This window comes from Canis lupus, chromosome 30 (assembly GCF_011100685.1).
Source record: "Canis lupus familiaris isolate Mischka breed German Shepherd chromosome 30, alternate assembly UU_Cfam_GSD_1.0, whole genome shotgun sequence".
NCBI classification, from domain to species: Eukaryota; Metazoa; Chordata; class Mammalia; order Carnivora; family Canidae; genus Canis; species Canis lupus.
Genome location: NC_049251.1, coordinates 1,218,286 through 1,239,177, shown reverse-complemented (window position 1 = coordinate 1,239,177; position 20,892 = coordinate 1,218,286). Strand labels below are relative to the sequence as shown.

At 39.4% G+C, this 20,892-nt stretch overlaps 1 protein-coding gene across 1 annotated transcript; it reads right to left on the bottom strand.

Moving 5' to 3' along the window:
* Positions 1-1,994: 1,994 nt before the first annotated feature.
* Positions 1,995-15,586, bottom strand: EMC7 (ER membrane protein complex subunit 7). Its single transcript, XM_038579909.1, has 5 exons — positions 15,260-15,586; positions 11,296-11,415; positions 6,208-6,346; positions 4,870-4,950; positions 1,995-2,467 (listed from the first exon to the last, which is right to left on the bottom strand). The coding sequence occupies exons 1-5, from the start codon at positions 15,490-15,492 to the stop codon at positions 2,315-2,317; spliced, it is 726 nt and encodes a 241-aa protein (XP_038435837.1). The 5' UTR covers positions 15,493-15,586; the 3' UTR covers positions 1,995-2,314.
* Positions 15,587-20,892: the final 5,306 nt, after the last annotated feature.

Genomic DNA, 20,892 nt, shown 5'->3' with positions numbered 1-20,892 from the left:
TTCATTTAACAAACATTTATTGTGTGCCCACACGCTCAATGCTGGAAATACAACAATGAACAAGACAAGACAGGGCTCAAAGAGGGAAAGTGACTTGCCCAAAGTCACAAAGCAAGTTAGCAGCTAAATGGGTTCTTTGTACTGAACCCAATACTGCCTAATAAAATACAATCATCTCTGTACTTGTAAGCACACTAAGCATTTGATGAGGGTTCTATGCAAAGATAAGAGTTTCATATATAATTGATGTAATAACATTCTGTACCGTAAGGGATGTATTTTATATTCAGATGGCTTTATAATTTATGTAAAATAACCACAAAGTTTCTTAATTAGCTCATGAAATGATAATTTCCTTGGAAGTGCTTTCCTAATTTTTTGGTCATTAGGTAGTCTGTGTGCAAATTTTGACAATTCAAATTTTGAAAATTTTCAGGATAATTTCTAGCCATACAATTGTGACTCTCACTATATTCTGTCTCCTTTAAATTGCAACTTCCGGGCAGCCCGGTGGCTCAGCAGTTTAGCACCACCTTCAGTCCAGGGCATGATCCTGGAGACCCAGGATCAAGTCCCACATTGGGCTCCCTGCATGGAGCCTATTTCTCCCTCTGCCTGTGTCTCTGCCTCTCTCTCTGTGTGTGTCTCTCGTGAATAAATAAATATTTTTATAAATAAATAAATAAATAAATTGCAGCTTCCATTCAAATAGTATTCTAGTATTTTAATTATTTTCAATAAATGACTATTTTCAAAGACCTACCTGGTTCTACCATTAACCAGTCTATCCACCTTAATCATTCATAGCTTAATCAGCTTGGTAACTGTAGTATATAATTTAAAAATAGATATAGTTAATAAAATGTTCTGTATCAGAACTTACATCTTTATAAGAAAACTTACGAACCTCATTTCAAAACGAACAATGGTACCTACACAAAAGGGAAAATAAGACTTTGGAATCAATCTTTTGTTGTTATTGTTATTTTTGGCTGATTTAACAACCTTAAGAAAATAGGGGGGTTCTTTAACATAGAAAAGGATAGGAGACCTTTATTAGAGTATAGTTTTGGAATTCACATTTAATTAAAATAAAGCAAAAGAAAAGGTCTGAAATTTTTATGACTTTTTGAAATAAAAAAAAGCTTTTGAGATAATCCTGAATGGAAAGTAAGGTAATCTATATTCCAACAAGTCTGAGAGTGATAGAAGAGATGACAGGATTTACTTACTTACTTACTTACTTACTTATTTATTTATGATAGTCAGAGAGAGAGAGAGAGAGAGAGAGGGGCAGAGACATAGGCAGAGGGAGAAGCAGGCTCCATGCACCAGGAGCCCGACGTGAGATTCGATCCCGGGTCTCCAGGATCGCGCCCTGAGCCAAAGGCAGGCGCCAAACCGCTGCGCCACCCAGGGATCCCCAGATGACAGGATTTAAAAGCTACCTGTGCTATACTACCAACATTACACCAGGAGCTCGAAGGTTGATTTTCCACCCTTAGTTTCCAGGAGGCTCTGCCACCACTGCACTTCCTTCCCCTGACCATTCATAACCTGTTATTATTTGTGTTTCCTCCCTACATAACAAGCTCTATGGTGGACTGGCACTAGACATCATCCATCTCTGACTCCCACCTTGAAGCACAGTCTATTACTGAGAGTCAATAATGAATCCCATAGACGGTAACCAAAATTTAAGAACTAGTAACATGTACTCTCATCCATACTCTGAAACTAACTATAATAACATAAGTTAAAACTACATCAGGAACATATGGTTCCACCCCAAACATTCCCTGATGTTTAAATGCAGGGCAGGGCTAATAATTTTGTAAGGTCTGGCTACACAAAAAAACCATGGCACATGCAGCTCCAAAAATATAAGCCACTTCTTTTTAAATAGGAAATGTCAATTTTAAGCCTCATATAATGAAAGAAGAAAACTGTTTGGAATAAAAGAAACACTAAGTGAAAGAGAAGTAACAAGATCATTTCATCTCTGGATTAAGACATTTTAATATACATAATGTATAGTACGTCATATAATTTATTAACGTCATTTTCTATAGGACACTGTAATTAATTCAGTGACATCAATATTGACCTCATACAGATAAAAGATGAAAGCTGGGTTTTCTTGTGTACCAAGTACAAAACACGTGCTGAAGAGTTACCACACACAACAGTTATAAGAGATCAACTTTAAGGATGACTCAAATTTACAGTAGTTGCTTCACACGGTTTCCCCTCAAGACTTGGATGTCACCCAGTGTTGCTGTGTTTGTGCAAATGCTATCTCCACATGGTCCAACTACCTTCTTTTGCCAGCCCCACTTTTGCCTGTTTTACTGCTGCCGCTGCTAGACTTGCCAGACGATTTTGAAGAGAAGAGTCTTGTCATGAACTCAGAAACATCAGGCAATTCATGGTTGGAATTCAACATGTTCATTGACTGTTCCATCTCCTGCAAGAGGACAAAGCACAATAACTGGAAAGGCACTGAGATCTTTCAAGTCAGTTAACAACTATCACTTCCATTAAAGGAGAGGAATACAAGTAGAAGCTACTGGTTCTCAGCAATGTTATACCCACCAGCCCTTCAGAAACCATGTTTCATACCTCCTTTTTACTACTAAGTATTGTGATCCTTAATTAATCCCCAATAAATCTTGCATAGGGTTTGATTCAGCTTATGTTTTCATAACGGGTATTTTCTAAGATTATATGTGATCATATTCTTGCCATCTTATTTTATGTTTTCTGATAAAAATGCTTTTTTACTGTTTTACCAAGTGTTTTTTTTTAACTCATGCTTTCTTTAAATGCATATAAAAAAGAGTATCAATCTTTAATTATATACCAAGGTTATCAGAAATGTTTGAAAAGTAACTACAGTATTTCCAATATTCCATTCCTAAGGCCCTTAGTGGTAAATCTATACAGCCCGAGTAACCTCATCACAGCATCTAAAGCAAGCAACATAAATGTTACAAACAAATCACTGGCAGGACCTCATGTGGATTTGGTATCTTCATTTTACAGTTTTGTCCTCTACTGAGCCAACAATCTATAAAGTACTGTTCTACCTTTAAAAATACTAATGTAATACATGCTACATTTAAATTTTACATTACATTCCAAAAGTGAACTTAAAATTGTATTAGTTCACACATGAAAAACGAATAGCAAATACTGTATTATCTATCATTTAAAGTTGAACAACACTACTTGGATATTAGCTTAGGCTTTCTTCCCAAAGGTAGAATTTATACACAGGTTCTCAGGGAGAAAGTGCTTTTACATATATGGCTAGGAAAAGAAATGTTATAAGCATAAATAAAAAATGTTAACATGCTCTAATAATCAGGAATTAAATGTATATGGCAAGAGATCTTGAGACCCTGCATAAAACATCAATTCTATTTTTTAATCTCTCCAATTCTGAAGCTCTTTTTTTTTTTTTTTTTTTTAAGATTTTATTTATTTATTCATGAGAGACACAGAGAGAGGCAGAGAGGCAGAGACACAGGCAGAGGGAGAAGCAGGCTCCACGCAGGGAGCCTGATGTGGGACTTGATCCCAGACTCCAGGACCACACCCTGGGCCGAAGGCAGGCACCAAACCACTGAGCCATCCAGGGATCCCCCAATACTGAAGCTCTTGATTAAAGAATTTTTATACTGCTTATTATGTGCAAAGCACTTTGCAAGGAATGAATTTTTGATCCAATGTGACCACTAGTGTTTCCTTCTACTAATGCCACAGAGTTAACTGGCTTAATAGATACAAGGATTACAAGGATGTACACTTTCTGACCAATGCTGAAACTAAGATGTCAAATTTGGGAATAAGATATTCTGAAATATCATAAAGCTTTCTTTAAACATGAGGTTTTTTCTGCTATTCCAGTTTGGAATAAATGCCTTGCCTTCTACAGAACTTGATCACCTACTACCTCAGCAAACATTTGTATTTATTTTATGTGTATCTTATTTTCGCATTTAAAACACACACACACTCACACATACACCTACATTCCTGATAGCAAGATGAGTGTTCATAAATCCATTATATTTCCTTCATTTAACTGACTCTGAGCTTGTTGACCACAGAGATGATATACAATTTATTTTTGTATCCCAAGTGTCCATACCTAGCTATCAATCAATAAATGTTAATTCAGCAATGAATAAGGTGTCAATATATCAATATATTATATAAAATGGAAAAACCTGGAACTCAGGAGATATTTGTTGATGGTTTCCAGGTAGAAGAAAAGTAATGGTTAAAAAAATTCTGAAGATTTTATGGAAGCCAAAATTTTAAAAAGACAAAGCAGTGGCACCCAAATTTGAAGGATCTTACTTGGCAACTCCGCACCCATTGACAAATCAGTATGATTTTGTGGTGAAGTCTGGAAGCCACTATTCTAGTTTTCTCCCTTGGTGATCAGAATTTGTGTGTGTATGTATCTGAACATATAAACTAAATGTGTATTCTGAAGGGTTTTGTAAAGTAAAAATAAATTGTAAGAAGCTATCATTTTGCAAACTATTTGGACTGGGATACCAGGATTATTATGCATTTCAACTATTTAACAAATGAGGCACAAACACAGTACTAGGCAGAGTTTTTTAGCTATACGAAGAGATCCAGGCTTTTATGAGGCAGAACCAACAATTTATCTGGTCCAATGGAAACAACTAATTAAATGGCTGGAACACGATACCGTGTTAACACAACCTCTGAATGAATTTGGCTTGGGAATTAGGATAAAGCCAAAAAAACCCCAAGCCGGTCAGCCACAACAGCTGGTTCAGGCATCAGAATACCATTCAAAAATCCACAGTGGGGGAATAATCTTACCCGTCTCATGTCAGGATCACTTGTGTTGACCACTTTGGGCAGAAGCACAAATATTAATAATGGTAGAACCATCATCATAACCTGTGGAAAGAAAAAAAAATCCAAAGAATGTTTGAAATGATGATAAAATTAAAGACTCAAATGTTATATACACAATAAAACTAGCGGCAGCACCTCAATTCTACTGACCCAGTCCTGTTGATATAAGGTGCTCCTCAATGTTTAACTCCTATAAAGTATAAGAGCCTTACCTACGTAGGTTTGGACTTTATAGTCACCTCACTTCCTATCTACACCACTTACCATTTTGCAGAGTTTACAATTTAACACAGTTTGCTAACATAACTATTCACTTTCTTTAATCTGCAGTCTGGCATTAAGAATGATGATCCTGATGGCCAGCTAGGCTCTTTCCAGATAACTTTGTGGTTCTTGCAGAAAATATTATATGCCCCTCTAATTAATACACATCCTCTCCAGCCTGCAATATAGGCTACTAGGTGACTACTATAACAGATGAGTTTTAAAAAATGCATTAGAAGCTTCTAGTAGTAGGTATGTTTCCATGGAATTTCAGAAATGAAAACATGGAAGATATTTCTTAATAAGCTTTGGAGTCTCATTGCTGATTTCCCCTATCCACTCTACTCTCCTGCTTCTTTATGCCTGATAGCAGATTTTAGGTACTATTTATTCCTTTCAAAAAATGTACAGTCCCCAAATATTCTGTGACTTAAATAAGCTATCAGAAAGGAATATGATCACCACTTACACAATTGCAAGATAATAATTCAATTTCCAGAAGCAGAAAAACAAAGTCCATTTGTTTCTAAAGAATGCATTCTATTAGTGTTTTATTATCAGTGGATATCATAACATTAGTTTCATACCTTGTATTTAAATTACCACAGAATAATTTTTCTGTTTACTACACATAGGCAAAAAGGAGAAAAACCCTTACTCAAGCCACCAATAGTGGCTGATCAATAAATGATGGCACATTCATCAGTGGACTGATATGCAGGTAGTATGAAGGATGAGACAGCTAACTCCATGTGACTTGCCACATATTCTTATTCCATTTGCATTTTAAAACATTTCATCATATTTATCACATTGCTGTTGCACATTTCAATGTCAAATCTACCATGCAATTCTCACTATATTCTTTTCATTAATATTCCCAAAGATACTATTTTCCTGAAATCAATAAAACTATTCACAATTATCCTTTCATCTTAATAATTTGACTTTTCCTCCTCACCAGGGTTAGAACTTTTCAACTACCTGGAATCAAATTAGAGATTAGTAAAGATACTTAATTGTACAGATACATACCATCGGATTCATTAGAAAGTCTGTCCAGCCCCATGATTCCCTTTTAATAAAGTAAGAAGGTGGACCTGAAGACTTCATTTGAAGAGGATAAGGCAGTCTGACCACTTCTGATGTTTTGATATAATTCACATATCTTGCTCTGATAAAGCAACATGAAAAAAGCTTCAGTAATTTCATCAAAAACACTACTAATTAAAAAAACTACTCATAATACATTAGCAGTGCCTTATAATTACCTTTAGCTTTTTCTAAAATGCTCTGGCATCTAAATTTTTTATCTTAAAAATCTGATCAAAGTAGCTTTATCTGTATTTCTAAAATATTTAGCAAACTGTAGAGGAAGAACACTAGACTTGGAATCAAGAGACCTAATTTCTAGCTATAGTTCTGTTATTACCTAGGCCTGTGGGATTAAACAAATTCTTCTCTGGTTATATCAAAAGTTCTTTGAGAATTCTTCTAGCTGTAAAGCTCTTTGATTATATTTAATAATAAATTGTTACAAATATATAAAAATGCTAGATTTTACTTCTTTGATTGCTTGAGATATGCATTAATAAACACACTCAATTTTCATGTTTATTTTGCAGGAAAAATTTATCATTTAAGAAAGTCCTGCAACAGTGCCATAGGTAATACTACATTTTCACCAGAGATGCCACTAATTTTAATTAACACTCTCACCCATGTTCATACATGTTCCGGTTTACTTCTTGAAAACTGCCTCCCCACCATTCGCTCATTTCCTTATGGAATTTCTACTTGACACTTGTTCCACTTTTTTATTCTGTACTTGGCATCTTATTAAATTCTTTCACCATGTCCATTCCTTTAGGTGTACTGCATTCTGGGTAAATTTCTTCTGATCCATCTTCCAGTTCATCAAATCCCTGTTCAATTGTTTAATACACGCATTGAATTTTGTATTCCAAAACCTGTATTTATTGTAGAAGTTCTATTTTGTCCTTTTTTCCAATATATATGGTCTATTTTTATAGTATTTTACTCTTACGGCAATAAATCTTTTATTTGTATAAGCATTTTAAACATACTTTAAACTATTTCATAGTTCATATCCAAAAATTCTATTATCTGAGGTTCTAAGACATCTAATTCATCTACTGACTCCATGTACATTGTTTTTTGGGGAGTATTTGATAAATTATATACTTTATTTATGTGTGGACCTGGACAGAGTATTTCCCTGCAGAGAGGTTATGCATTTGTCTCTGCCAGGAGTCCAAGATTATGAAAACGGATGATCTTGTTAATTGCACAGCTTCAAAGTTTCTGGATTATGCAAGAAGTAATAAATTCACACCCCAAATTTCAGTGAAGGTAGGACTGTGACTATTAAATTTCAGGACAGATTTTTCAGATTGGGAGCCTGGTCTTTTGGATTTTAGTGCCAAGGGTCAAAGGGGGAATCAAGTCTTAGATCTAATTCTGGCTCAAAACAATCTTAAGGCTCTTACCTACATACTGCTAATAAAATCTAAGCTTTTTTTATCCCCCCAGTCTCCACAAGCTGAGACCTGAGCTAAGATCAAGAGTCAGATGCTTAACTGAATGAGCCACCCAGGTGCCCCAAATCTAAGCATTTTGGTTAGAGTATCAAAACCCCCAGGTGGGAAAATGGTTTATAGTTTGTCCTCCCAGGATTTCCCTTACTCATTTGGGTGCTATATATTTAAAAGGAAATGTCTTTCATATTACCATGCATGTTTACAAAATGTTGGTCACGAATATTAGGATCTTATATGAATCCCACTCTGTTCTCTATTCTGTCCCACTTCCAATTATTAAAATAATAAGGGCCATGATTTTTACCTAGTTTCAGGCATCCAATCATCAGGAAGGAAACCGAGAACATGAATCCCACTGCTGCAACTAGTCCTTAAATGCTAAAGCAAGAAGTACTCTTTACCCACAGCAAAAAGCAAAAAAAAAAAAAACCTTCATATACAGAAAAATATTTCCATCTTCTTAGACTACTTTATTCAAAATTTAGAGCAAAAGTAAATAAAAATGTAGTTTCTAACAGACAAGTATCCCTTTTAACAATCCTCATTTCCTCCAGGATTTGGTATTTTTGATATTAAAAAAAAAAAACACTTAAATGTGTATATAATAGAAAGTGTAATCTACATACCCACCCAACTCTAAGCTTACAATTCTAAAATTTGTAAAAAGTCATGATAAGTCCTTTAAAGTTTAAATTTAACATACTAGGATTTTACCTATTTAATTAAAAATCTTTATGTCTCTAAAAAGACGAGAAATTTGATACCTAATGAGGTTCATCTACTTTGAAATTCAAAGTCCATTTATTCTATCAAAGAATATTTATAAACATATTTATAAGATATTACCTTCAATTCAAGCTTCACCCTTGCTCTAAATAGACAACAGCAAGAAATATGATTAGAATTTGGACAAACTAGACTATTCTAAGACAATAATTTAACTTCAAAAATAGAGGGGAAAATTTCTAAATAATTTATTTTTAGTGCATCATTATATTAGTTTCATGATAGTATCAAGAATTTAGGGATCCCTGGGTGGCTCAGTGGTTTGGCGCCTGCCTTTGGCCCAGGGTGTGATCTTGGAGTCCCCGGATCAAGTCCCACATCAGGCTCCCTGCATGGAGCCTGCTTTTCTCCCTCCGCCTGTGTCTCTGCCTCTCTTTCTCTCTCTCTCATGAATAAATAAATAAAATCTTTTCCAAGATCTATAAAGAACTTATTAAACTCAACACCAAAGAAACAATCCAATAATGAAATGGGCAAAAGACATGAACAGAAATCTCACAGAGGAAGACATAGACATGGCCAACAAGCACATGAGAAAATGCTCTGCATCACTTGCCATCAGGGAAATACATTTCAAAACCACAATGAGATACCACCTCACACCAGTGAGAATGGGGAAAATTAACAAGGCAGGAAACCACAAATATTGGAGAGGATGTGGAGAAAAGGGAACCCTCTTACACTGTTGGTGTGAATGTGAACTGGTGCAGCCACTCTGGAAAACTGTGTGGAGGTTCCTCAAAGAGTTAAAAATAGACCTGCCCTAGACCCAGCAATTGCACTGCTGGGGACTTACCCCAAAGATACAGATGCAATGAAACGCCGGGACACCTGCACTAGCAGCAATGTTTCTAGCAGCAATGTCCACAATAGCCAAACTGTGGAAGGAGCCTCGGTGTCGATCGAAAGATGAATGGATAAAGAAGATGTGGTTTATGTATACAATGGAATATTACTCAGCCATTAGAAACGACAAATAACCCACCATTTGCTTCGACGTGGATGGAACTGGAGGGTATTATGCTGAGTGAAATAAGTCAATCGGAGAAGAACAAACATTATATGGTCTCATTCATTTGGGGAATATAAAAAATAATGAAAGGGAATAAAGGGGAAAGGAGAAAAAATAAGTGGGAAATATCAGAAAGGGAGACAGAACATGAAAGACTCCTAAAAAAAAAAAAAAAAAAGAAAGAAAGAAAGAAAGACTCCTAACTCTGGGAAACGAACTAGGGGTGGTGGAAGGGGAGGTGGGCGGGGGGTGGGGGTGACTGGGTGGCAGGCACTGAGGTGGGCACTTGTCGGATGAGCACTGGGTGTTATTCTGTATGTTGAAAAATTGAACACCAATAAAAATAAATTTATTAAAAAAAAATCTTAAAAAAAAAGAATTTAAATTGCCACCAAATAATCATCTCTGTTCACTCACATTTAAAATGGGGAGGAGGGGACCCCTGTCTGTCCATAACAGGCAGTGGCATAAATGGACTAATAAGCAGCTGATATAAAGGATGAGACAGCTCTATGTGTGACTCATTCATTATATGTGAATCATAGCATATTTATACATTATACTTTTATAACTTTCAATGTCCAAAAACAAAAGGCAAAGAAAGAAGAAAAACATTTTAGGCATAAACTCAAATGTAAATATTATGGTACCAACTGAACATTATTTCTATCGTGTCAGCTGAATTTGGGGTCTCTACAAATCAATCTAAATATTCTTTGCACATACCAAAAAGATCAGTAATAAAACAGAGCTCCTCGAACCCCAAATCTATTTTTACCTTTGCAAGACCTATGCTTTATTACTATAACATGGAATTATTTTGCGATAGCTCAAAGAAGAGGCATTACACCACTCAAAATTCTTTCATATTGGTCACCATACCTCAATAAAGCTAGAAAAAATAAACAAGTACATAAAATAAATAAAATCGTTTCATATACTTCCTGGTCAGATTAGACCAAAGAGAATATTACTGGTATGGGACAATAAAAAAAAATAACTGGGGTTATAACAGAAAGAATAATTGTGGACATCTACACAAGGGATTCCAACTTCAAACGGATTTGTGATATTCCATACTCACAACCTGAATTAGTCCAGCATTCTTTTCACCTAAACTTCAAAGCATATGTTCATCTACTTAGAAATTTTGAAATTTTTCCTAGTCTGCCAACCTCTAATACTGTGCTTTTTTTCTTATCACGATCCTTACTTTGAGATAAACTAAACAATGTAATCTACCATTTGCCTAAAAAATACTAAATTTCCAATGTACTCTAAATATTTCAGAAAGGAAGAACTGTAGAAATTTCTAGATCAATACAACTATTAAATAGGTATTAAGAGGTATTATCAAGATACTCCAATGAAAAACAGGTAGTAATATTTCTAATTTAGAAAAGTTAAATTATTTCCCACTTCAATAATCATATTGCAATTATAACCCTCAGAGTTTTTGCTCTCATGATAGGTAATCTTGCCTCTTCTCTATTATAATCATATTAGGAGCTTTAAAATAAATTTTAAATCAGAGCAGGAGGAAGTTCAACTTTGCAATATTACCAATACTCAGATTAAAATAATATAAGGATATTTTAGGTGGCAGAGGGGAAAAACTTAATATTAAAGATAATGTAAGGATGTTTCATGGAATATCTGTAGTTTACATGAGAAACTTTTCAACCCTAACTATAAATTCTAAAAGCAATATAGGAGGTATTTGGTATCCTCGCCTTTTGTAAAAACTAAATCAGATGCTCTTACCTCATTTTTCCTTTTGAAGTGATATCGACTCGGACAGGATCAAATCTGTAAGCTGGAGATATAACTTCCACTACATAAGATCCAGAAGGTATATCATGAACCACAAAACTCCCATCTGTCCTGGAAAAATGAAAATCATTATTTGGATACTGCTGATCAACAGCTTGCTTTCTTCTTATGTTTTAAATCATCTGTTAACTCCTAAATCAAGCTCCTCCAAATGACACAGAAGTTAGAAAAAACAAAACAAGAAACAAAAAAAACACCCAAACTGGCAAGAATTGTCCCCATGCTTCAGCTTCCACAATCACACTGAAAGGATTCTGACAACTCTGAGCACTCCACAGGAGCAGAGAATCCTGACATAGAAAGCACTTCTAATTCCTTCTGTGGGACAGCTGATAAAGAGGGTACTGTTTCAATTCTGAAGCCATGTCTTCATTCAAGGGAAATTATCAATAGGCATTATTACTACAATATTAAGGTTTCAATTTTGCCAACCTCCTGCAACAATTCCTTAATTAAAATGTAATGGCTTTTTCCTAGTTTTTGTTTGCATTTTGTTGTCTTTCTAAGAAAAAGGTCATCAAACACCATTTGTTCCACATATTACATATAGTTCCCATCTACTTTGGTTACTTTTGTTTGGATATATAGAAGTTTAATAGATTTATGTGGTTAAAACCATTTGCCTTTTCTTCCCGATTTCCTCTATTACCTTCTAGACTTAGAAAACCATCCCACGAAGAGTTGATAATCTCAGGTTTACAATCAAAATTAATTTGTTTTGATAATGAGAAACTGACCTTCTGAAGAAAAAGAAGTATCTGTTTCAGGAAAACAAATGATCCTAAAAAGATCTGCTTTAGGGACACCTGGGTGGCTCAGTGGTTGAGCATCTGCCTTCAGCTCAGGGCGTGATCCCGGGGTCCTGGAATCAAGTCCCACATGGAGCCTGCTTCTCCCTCTGCCTGTGTCTCTGCCTCTCTCTGTGCGTCTCTCATGAATACTAAAATCTTTTTTAAAAAAATCTGTTTTATCAAAGAAGTCCTAGTATAATACATTGAATAATGCTTCTTAAATCATTAGGCTCTTTCATAGCTAAAGAAAAAACTGATTCTGCCACATTCACAATACTTACAAAGAAGCAGGAGGAAAAGATACTCCTTGCTACTTCAAAGTACACACTAAACTAAAACAGAATTGAAATGTAAACATCAAACTAACTTATTCCTGGGCTGGAGGTCTTCACTGGCCCTTCAGACCCACTCTCCACCCTTTTCCTCCCTCTTTGCAGACCGGAAGGAAAGAAAATGAGCTTAGCATATTTTTCCTCAGCTCTCTCCCTGAGAGGCCATCTCTGACTTGCTCCATCACAGGGCAGAGCTCCTCTTGCGGCAGTCCTTTCCTGCCCCAGTAACCTTTACTTCCCCTACTTCCTTCAGGCTTAGAGGTGACAGTGGCTTTGAGGTTGTAAACTCCAGAGTACTGCACAACCTGGCTGTTTCCCTAACACCATGACTACACTGTTTAATCCTTTCATTAGACTTCCCTTGAATTATTTATTCTGGAGTGTAAATTATGCTTTATATACACAGTGATGAGAGCAAGAAGTGGCATGAAGCATCCTCAGTCAAAACCCTCACCTCCATTAGCCAAGACCCAAGCCACCCTCAACAAGCAGAACTATAAGTCAAAATGGCATTGTAGTTATGCATAACAGGTATAAGACAAATTACTATCCCTCTTCCAACAAGAGTCCCACCATAAGCTCTTCATATTCTTTTTTTTTAATTCTTAACATTTCTATATACAAATGCCAGAACATGAAAGGATGTCATAAACTGCTCACAAGATATTAAGTGGAAAAAAAAAAAAAGGCTACAGAGTACTATATATTGTATTTTACTATTAAAAACAGGTCATATGATTACAAAAAGGCTGGAAAGGATACGATAAAATGTTGTCTTATCCCTTACCTCTTGTTTATGTTTTCTTCAACAAACATATAACTTATACCTTATTTTAAAACAAAAATTATAAATGCTTCTTAAAAGAATTATATACCACAGAAAAGAGAAGCCAAGTGGTCAGTTTAGGCTAATTTCCCAAGGTTTTCTTTATGTTTTTTTTTTTTTTTAAAGATTTATTTATTCATGAGAGACACAGAGAGGCAGAGACACAGGCAGAGGGAGAAGCAGGCTCCATGCAGGAAGCCGGATGTGGGACTTGATCCCGAGTCTCCAGGGTCACACCCTGGGCTGAAGGCAGGCGCTAAACTGCTGAGCCACCCAGGGATCCCCAATTCCCAAGGTTTGAGTTTCTTCATTAAAACATCATTAGAGGCAAACCCTAAAGAACGCCCTAACGCCAGATTTGTAAAAACAAATAGCATTAAGACTAGCTTCTCGGGCAGCACAGATGGCTCAGCGGCTTAGCGCTGACTTCCCCCAGGGAGTGATCCTGGAGACTTAGGATCAAGTCCCACCTGCGGCTCCCTGCGTGGAGCCTGCTTCTCCCTCTGCCTGTGTCTCTGCCTCTCTCTGTGTGTGTATGGCTCTCATGAATAAGTAAATAAAATCTTAAAAAAAAAAAAAAGACTAGCTTCTCATCATTATTAATCTGAGATTCAAATTCTAATTCAACAGCACCCGGGTGATCTGAATATTTGCAAATCAGATTTAGAAATAAACGTCCAAAAAAGAAAGAAAGAAAGAAAGAAAGAAAGAAAGAAAGAAAGAAAGAAAGAAAGAAAGATCCATATTTACGATGTCTGGTTTTCAAATACCACTTGCTGGTATACAAACCAGTCAGGAAAACACTTTTTCCTAAATATTTTTATTTTTTTTAAGATTTTATTTATTTATTCATGCGAGACACACAGAGAGAGGCAGAGACACAGCAGAGGGAGAAGCAGGCTCCCTGCAGGGAGCCCGATGTGGGACTCGATCCCACGACTCCAGGATCACGCCCTGGGCTGAAGGCAGACGCTCAACCGCTGAGCCACCCAGGCATCCCCCTAAATATTTTTAAATTATTTATTTATTCACGACAGACACACACACACACACACACAGAGGCCGAGACACAGGCAGAGGGAGAAGCAGGCTCCATGCAGGGAGCCCGACGTGGGACTCGATCCCGGGTCTCCAGGATCACCCCCCGGGGCCATCGGAGCTGCCCTAAATATTTTCTTTCAGTTCAGTTTCACACCCCAAGCAGCGAATGAAAGACTTAAAACATCACAGTTGTGTCTAAACATCTGAAAAGCAGGTTACTGCAAAACTGGAGTGCTAATAAATTCACCACGTTCTTTAATAGAAGTTGAAATCCCATTTTTACAATGAGCTAGAAAAGACTGAACCATGTTAGCAAATATGGAGAAACCCCAGTCTCACACAAATGCCCCAAATGTAATGTTGCAAATCCCTCGATGAATTCAACTGTAAAAAAAGAATAATCCCACCTCCAGGCAAAAAAAAAAAAAGGTGCTTTGATTAGGGACTTCAGGGCCCATTATTTTCAGAAGCAGCAACATTAGCCTCCCAGTCTATGCCATCATAGAAATCCTTTGGGCTTTGAGAATTCCCACTCGCTCAGCATATTTCTACACAACATCAAGCTGCCAAAAGACAGAAATGAATGCAAAAGTGGCCAGATTCGGGGACCCCTGGGTGGCTCAGCGGTTGGAGTGGTCGACCCCGTAACAAGGCAAAAACGGAGTTGAAGAAAACTGACCCCCCCTGCTCCGCCCTGGGACAAGCACCTGCCACCCTCGCTTCCGAGGTACGGGGAAACGGGGTGATGGGGAGGAAAGGGGAAGCGCGGGGCTGCCCCCCAAGGTCTCCCCGCACAGACCGCTACCGGCGCCCACCCCTTCGCCCTCCGATACTTGGCTCGCGTAGGGGCAATTCCTCTCTAGCGTCCACGCCAACCGCTTTCCCGCTGCCCACAGGAGGCTCACTTAAGAAATCCGACATGCTCTTCTCCGTCTACCAGCACTCGCGCCGCCGAGATCCAGTCCTGGGGCTTCACCCCTGGAACAACCGCACGTCCCTCAATCTTGAAGCGGTCTCCTGTGCCGACCCCAATCCCGCCTGACCCATCGGCAGCAGCCCCAGGCAGCTCCGAGCTCTGGGCATCCCCTGAGAGCAACAACAGGAGGAGGGAAACGAAGCCCCACTGCACGGCCGCCATGACAGCAGCTCGCACCAGCCAGGCCTGCAGCCCAGGAAGCCCTAACCGTCCCCCAGTCTTCGCCGCCGCCGCCGGCCGATGTCGTCATCACTGCGCGCAAGAGGCGGGGGCCGGCTCGAGCTGTGGGCTCCAAGCCAAGGGAAGGAGGCTTGCGCCAATCGCTTGCGAGGCGGAAATGGGGCAAAGTACTTCCGGCGCGCGGGGCCGGAAGGCGGTCTGAGGCGAGGGTCGGTGCGTCCCGTCGTCGCTCCACCCACCGAGCGGCAGTGCGGCCCTGTGCGCGGCGGCGGCGGCGGCGGCGGCGGCGGCGGGACCGCGCCGGAATGGGAGGCTGTGAGGCCGAGAGCGACGACCCTCTGAACCGGTGTCTGCAGATGAGGCCCCGGCTTCAGGAGACGCGGGTCCGGAAGAGAGCGCTTAAAAAGTTGTAGGGATGCTCCGAGACGTGCGAGATGCAAAGGCTCCCGCTTGTGTGCGAAGGGGATGACGTCTGTGCCTAGAAGAGTGGGGCAGGTACACAGACTGTTCACTGAGGGTCGCCTCCGGTGAAAAGGGAGAGGGTTGAAGGCCGCTTACCCGCACGACACCGATCCCGGTTTTCAGGGCTTTACCGTAAACAACGGCGGGGGTCGGGGGAACCAAGCTAAGATGGCAGAGAGCATCTCCAGTATTTTCACCTTCTTGATGACAGAAAGAGAAAAGGCTTCTGCCTAAGATTTCTGTTGGTTATAAACGTTGTGCTCTCGATGACACATTTCTGTTGAAGATTATCGAGCGAAATGCGTGTTTCTGTTCTGTGAACTCTTAGACTTAGCTTCCCGAAGAAAAGTAACAAAAATTGGGAAAAGGGATGGAAGAGCCAAATACTCTTGAGCCCCTGGCAAGGGTTAGAGACGCGGTATCCGCGGCCACCCGTGCTCTGTCCTCGGGAGCGCCCGCAATTGTCGGGCGGAGGTACTTCCCCCTTTCTTCACAGTTGATCCTTGGAAGAAGCAGAGCTACTGTAGAAAGGTTATCATGTGTTATGGCCCTACCCTCGACCACCTCCTGTCAAAACTGTACTAAACCATGAAATAAAATTTCACTTTTCAAGAACGATACAAAATTTACAAACATGCCAAAATAAAAATAGCTTCATCCCTAAATGTTCACATATTTTTGGTGATCTGCTTTGCTGGTGTCTCAGACATGTTAATTTGATTAATAGGTAATCAGTGGGGATCCCTGGGTGGCGCAGCGGTTTGGCGCCTGCCTTTGGCCCAGGGCGCGATCCTGGAGACCTGGGATCGAATCCCACATCGGGCTCCCGGTGCATGGAGCCTGCTTCTCCCTCTGCCTGTGTCTCTGCCTCTCTCTCTCTCTGTGACTATCATAAATAAACAAAAATTTAAAAAAAATTTAAAAAAATAGGTAATCAGTGTTGGTCTTTTTTTTTTTAATGATTTTATTTATTCATGAGAGACACAGACGCAGAGACACAGGCAGAGGGAGAAGCAGGCTCCATGCAGGGAGCCCGACTAGGACTGGATTCTGGGACTCTGGGGTCATGCCCTGGGCGGAAGGCAGACGCTCAGCCACTGAGCCCATGGTGCCCCCAGTGTGGGTCTTAATACCATATAGGAGCGGTGGAGTTTACTTTTTTGAGGGGCAATGTGGAAGAGGACCAGCAGCAAACAGCAACTGAGCTCTCAATTTCTTTCTCCTTGTTCCCCTATCTTATTGTCACTCTAATGCCAAAGGATCTAATGATCTGAGCCCCTCGAATGCCAGGCTTCTACCTCCATGGGCACAGCTGGAATAGAGAAGACTAAGGAATGTTTTCTGGTAGTGTGAAATTCTATGACCGCTGGTGTTTGCCAAGCAAACCGTAGGAACTGCATAGGTTTCTAACTCTAAATTATACAAGAGTAATTCCATAATGTATCCCTTGAACTCATGCCTTATAAAAGAAAGTATAATTATAATGAAATATTTTAGAAAAACTATGTCCTGGACCTACTCTGTTTGTCCAGCCAGATGCACTCTACCCCTCACTCTACTTTGTGCCTTAGAAGGCAGGATCTTGAAGGATTGCAAAAACTTGGTTCCTTGACTTCTGGAGGAGGTATATGGAGGACACTTCAGTTTCCTTTACTTCTGCCCATACTTGGAAGAAGTTCAACGAAGGAATAATTTACAATAAGTCCTTCAAGTCTTCCATCTATTATTTCCTGTCAAGATCTTGACCCATATAGATTTCGAACAGACTTACTTACCTTGATTATGGAAAATACTGTTAAAGTGAGAGGTGATCCGTTTATTATCCAGGCCCTTTGGTTTTCTCTTTCTCCTCTCTTTTTTCTGCCTAGCTCTTGGCTTCTTCATATCATGGCCACAAGGGGGTGAACAAGGATAGGAACAGAGAGACAACCCTCAAAAAAACCACACTAGGGCAGACCGGGTGGCTCAGCAGTTTAGTCCGGCCTTCTGCCCAGGATGTGATTCTGGAGACCTGGGATGGGTCCAGCGTCGGGCTCCCTGTGTGGAGCCTACTCCTCCCTCTGCCTGTGTCTCTGCCTCTCTCTCTCTCTGGGTCTCTCATGAATAAATAAATCTTAAAAAAAAAAACAACAAGGCACTTAAAATGTTGGATTGTACCAGCAGAGGTTGAGCCTGGGTTTTACAGGTAGTATTTATTTCCTTTTTTAAAAGGGTGTTATGGGGATCCCTGGGTGGCGCAGCGGTTTAGCGCCTGCCTTTGGCCCAGGGCGCGATCCTGGAGACCCGGGATCGAATCCCACGTCAGGCTCCCGGTGCATGGAGCCTGCTTCTCCCTCTGCCTGTGTCTCTGCCTCTCTCTCTCTCTCTCTGTGTGACTATCATAAATAAATAAAAAAAATAAAATTTAAAAAAATAAAAATAAAAAAAAAATAAAAGGGTGTTATGTTTCTGATTTTTTGCAATATTTTTATAACAAATGTTTTATCAATGTAAATTACAAAAATAGAAAACCTTTTTTAAATAGAGACACTAACATATATATATATAATAGAATTTACTTTGAATTCTTATGGTTTGAATAAGCCAAAAAATGGTTGCCATCCTTATCTGGACTTTTCATGACCACTTAAAGTGCCATCTTTTATGATAGTCTTTTCCTCCCTGTCAATAATTTGCTTGTCAGCATCCTCCAGAGTGAAGGTGCTTTTTAAACAATTCTTGGTGCATTGGCTATTATGGAAGAAGGTAGTAGGTTAATGAGGTGTGACTACAAAGTAACGAGGATCATGTCCTTCACTACTTCTATTTAAATCAGGGGGCTTTAGGTTTTTTTTTTTTTTTAAGATTTTATTTATTTATTCACGAGAGACACACAAAGAGAGAGAGAGAGAGATGCAGAGGGAGAAGCAGGCTCCATGCAAGGAGCCCCACGTGGGACTTGATTCTGGGTCTCCAGGATCACGCCCTGGGCTGAAGGTGGCGGCGCTAAACCACTGAGCCACCCGGGCTGCCCGGGTTTTAGTTTTTAAGAATAGAATAATATTAGCAGAATGCTTGGGAAACCTCACATGTGCTGATCCCCAAACAGCCTGCTATTTACTTTAAGTGGTTTTTGCCCTCTGAGTTCTCAAACCTCATTTACTTCAAGTAGATTAGCTAATCTTTTTCACTCAAGCTGGAGCCAATTTCCTTAATATTTTAAAATGCCCATCATCCACTAGGACTCAAGTTTGACTTTCTGAAGTTCCCTGTGGAGTCCTCTGAAATGGGATGTCATCCACTGTTCTCAGAGGGGGTTGAAGAGATATCTAACTTGCCTTAACGTCCTGCAAAGATAAATTCAGTGGAAAGATTTCACTTTTCATTTTACTCATAAGTTCTCATCCCTTCCACCAGATTCTGTGAAAATCCTAAGTAAAATAAATTGGGGTAGTGTGAAGACACGCTAAACAACTTATAAACATGAGGAGGAAACCTTTAATATTAAGAAGAAAGGCAAAATTCTCAACATCCAGAGAAATTCTAGAGAAAGTGCTTTGTAAAGACGAAAATATAAACATTGTTACTGTGGTTGGACACTAGTGTATAGAGAACTAACATGTTAAAAGGAAGGAGTGATGTAACTACCATCTGTGCATTTGGGCCCTTTTGGCCTGACGGACCCAGCTTCTTGCTGGCCTGTGGCTGCAGGATACCAATGTTCAATGCACCACAGGGACAGAGGCTGAAGGATCTGCTCCAAAGCCAGTCGCGAAAGTGGAGAAGTACAGTAGCTGAACTCATTTCACACAAGGCGTCTCTAAGCCCTCTTTGAAACATCTGTTTTGTCCACCCTGTCTGCCAGCCTTCACAAAGTGTCCGCCCTCTGTTTACATCTGTGCGTAAGTGTAAGTGTAAAAACTAAATCTTCTTGATTTATGCCTTATCATCTTTTTTGAAAATTGTGGTAAAATATACATAACATGAAACATACTATCTTAACCATTTAAAAAAAAAGATTTTATTTTTTTTATTCATGAGACACACACGCACACACAGAGAGAGAGAGAGAGAGACAGAAACATAGGCAGAGGGAGAAGCAGGTGTGACGTGGGACTCGATCCCCGGTCTCTAGGATCACACCCTGGGCTGAAGGTGGCACTAAACTGCTGAGCCACCTGGGCTGCCCCATCTTAACCATTTTTAAGTGCACAGTTAAGTAGTGTTAAGTATATTTACACTATTGTACAGCCAATCTCCAGAACTTTTTCATCCTGTAAAACAATACTCTATTACTTAAAGGAATCCCCATTTCCCTCTGCCCCAGCCCCTGTGGACCACCATTCTACCTCACTGATAGCTCATGTAAGTGGAATTGTATGGTATATACCTTCTTGTAAGTAGCTTATTTTACTTAGTATAATGTCCTCAAGGTTCACAATGTCACAGTTTTCTCCTTAAGACTGAATAATATCCCATCGTATGTTTATACTACTTTTTTAAACCATTCATCCACTGGTGGACATTTGGGTTGTTTCTAAGTTTTAGTTATTCTGAATGGTACTGCTAATAGTGCATGGGTGTACAGATACCTGTTCGAATCCTTGTTTTTACTTCTTTTGAGTATGTTCCCATAAGTGAGATTGCCAGATCATATGGTATTTCTTTCTTTCTTTTTTTTTTTTTTTTTAAGATTTTATTTATTCATGGCAGAGAGAGAGAGAGAGAAGCAGGCGCCATGCAGGGAGCCGGAGGTGGGACTCGATCCCGGGTCTCCAGGATCACACCCCAGGCTGAAGGTGGCGCCAAACCGCTGAGCCACCGGGGCTGCCCCATATGGTATTTCTATGTTTAATTCTTTGAGCAGTCTCCATACTGTTTTCCACTGCAGCTGCACCATTTTACATTCCCACCAGCAATGCATAAGGGTTTCAGTTTCTC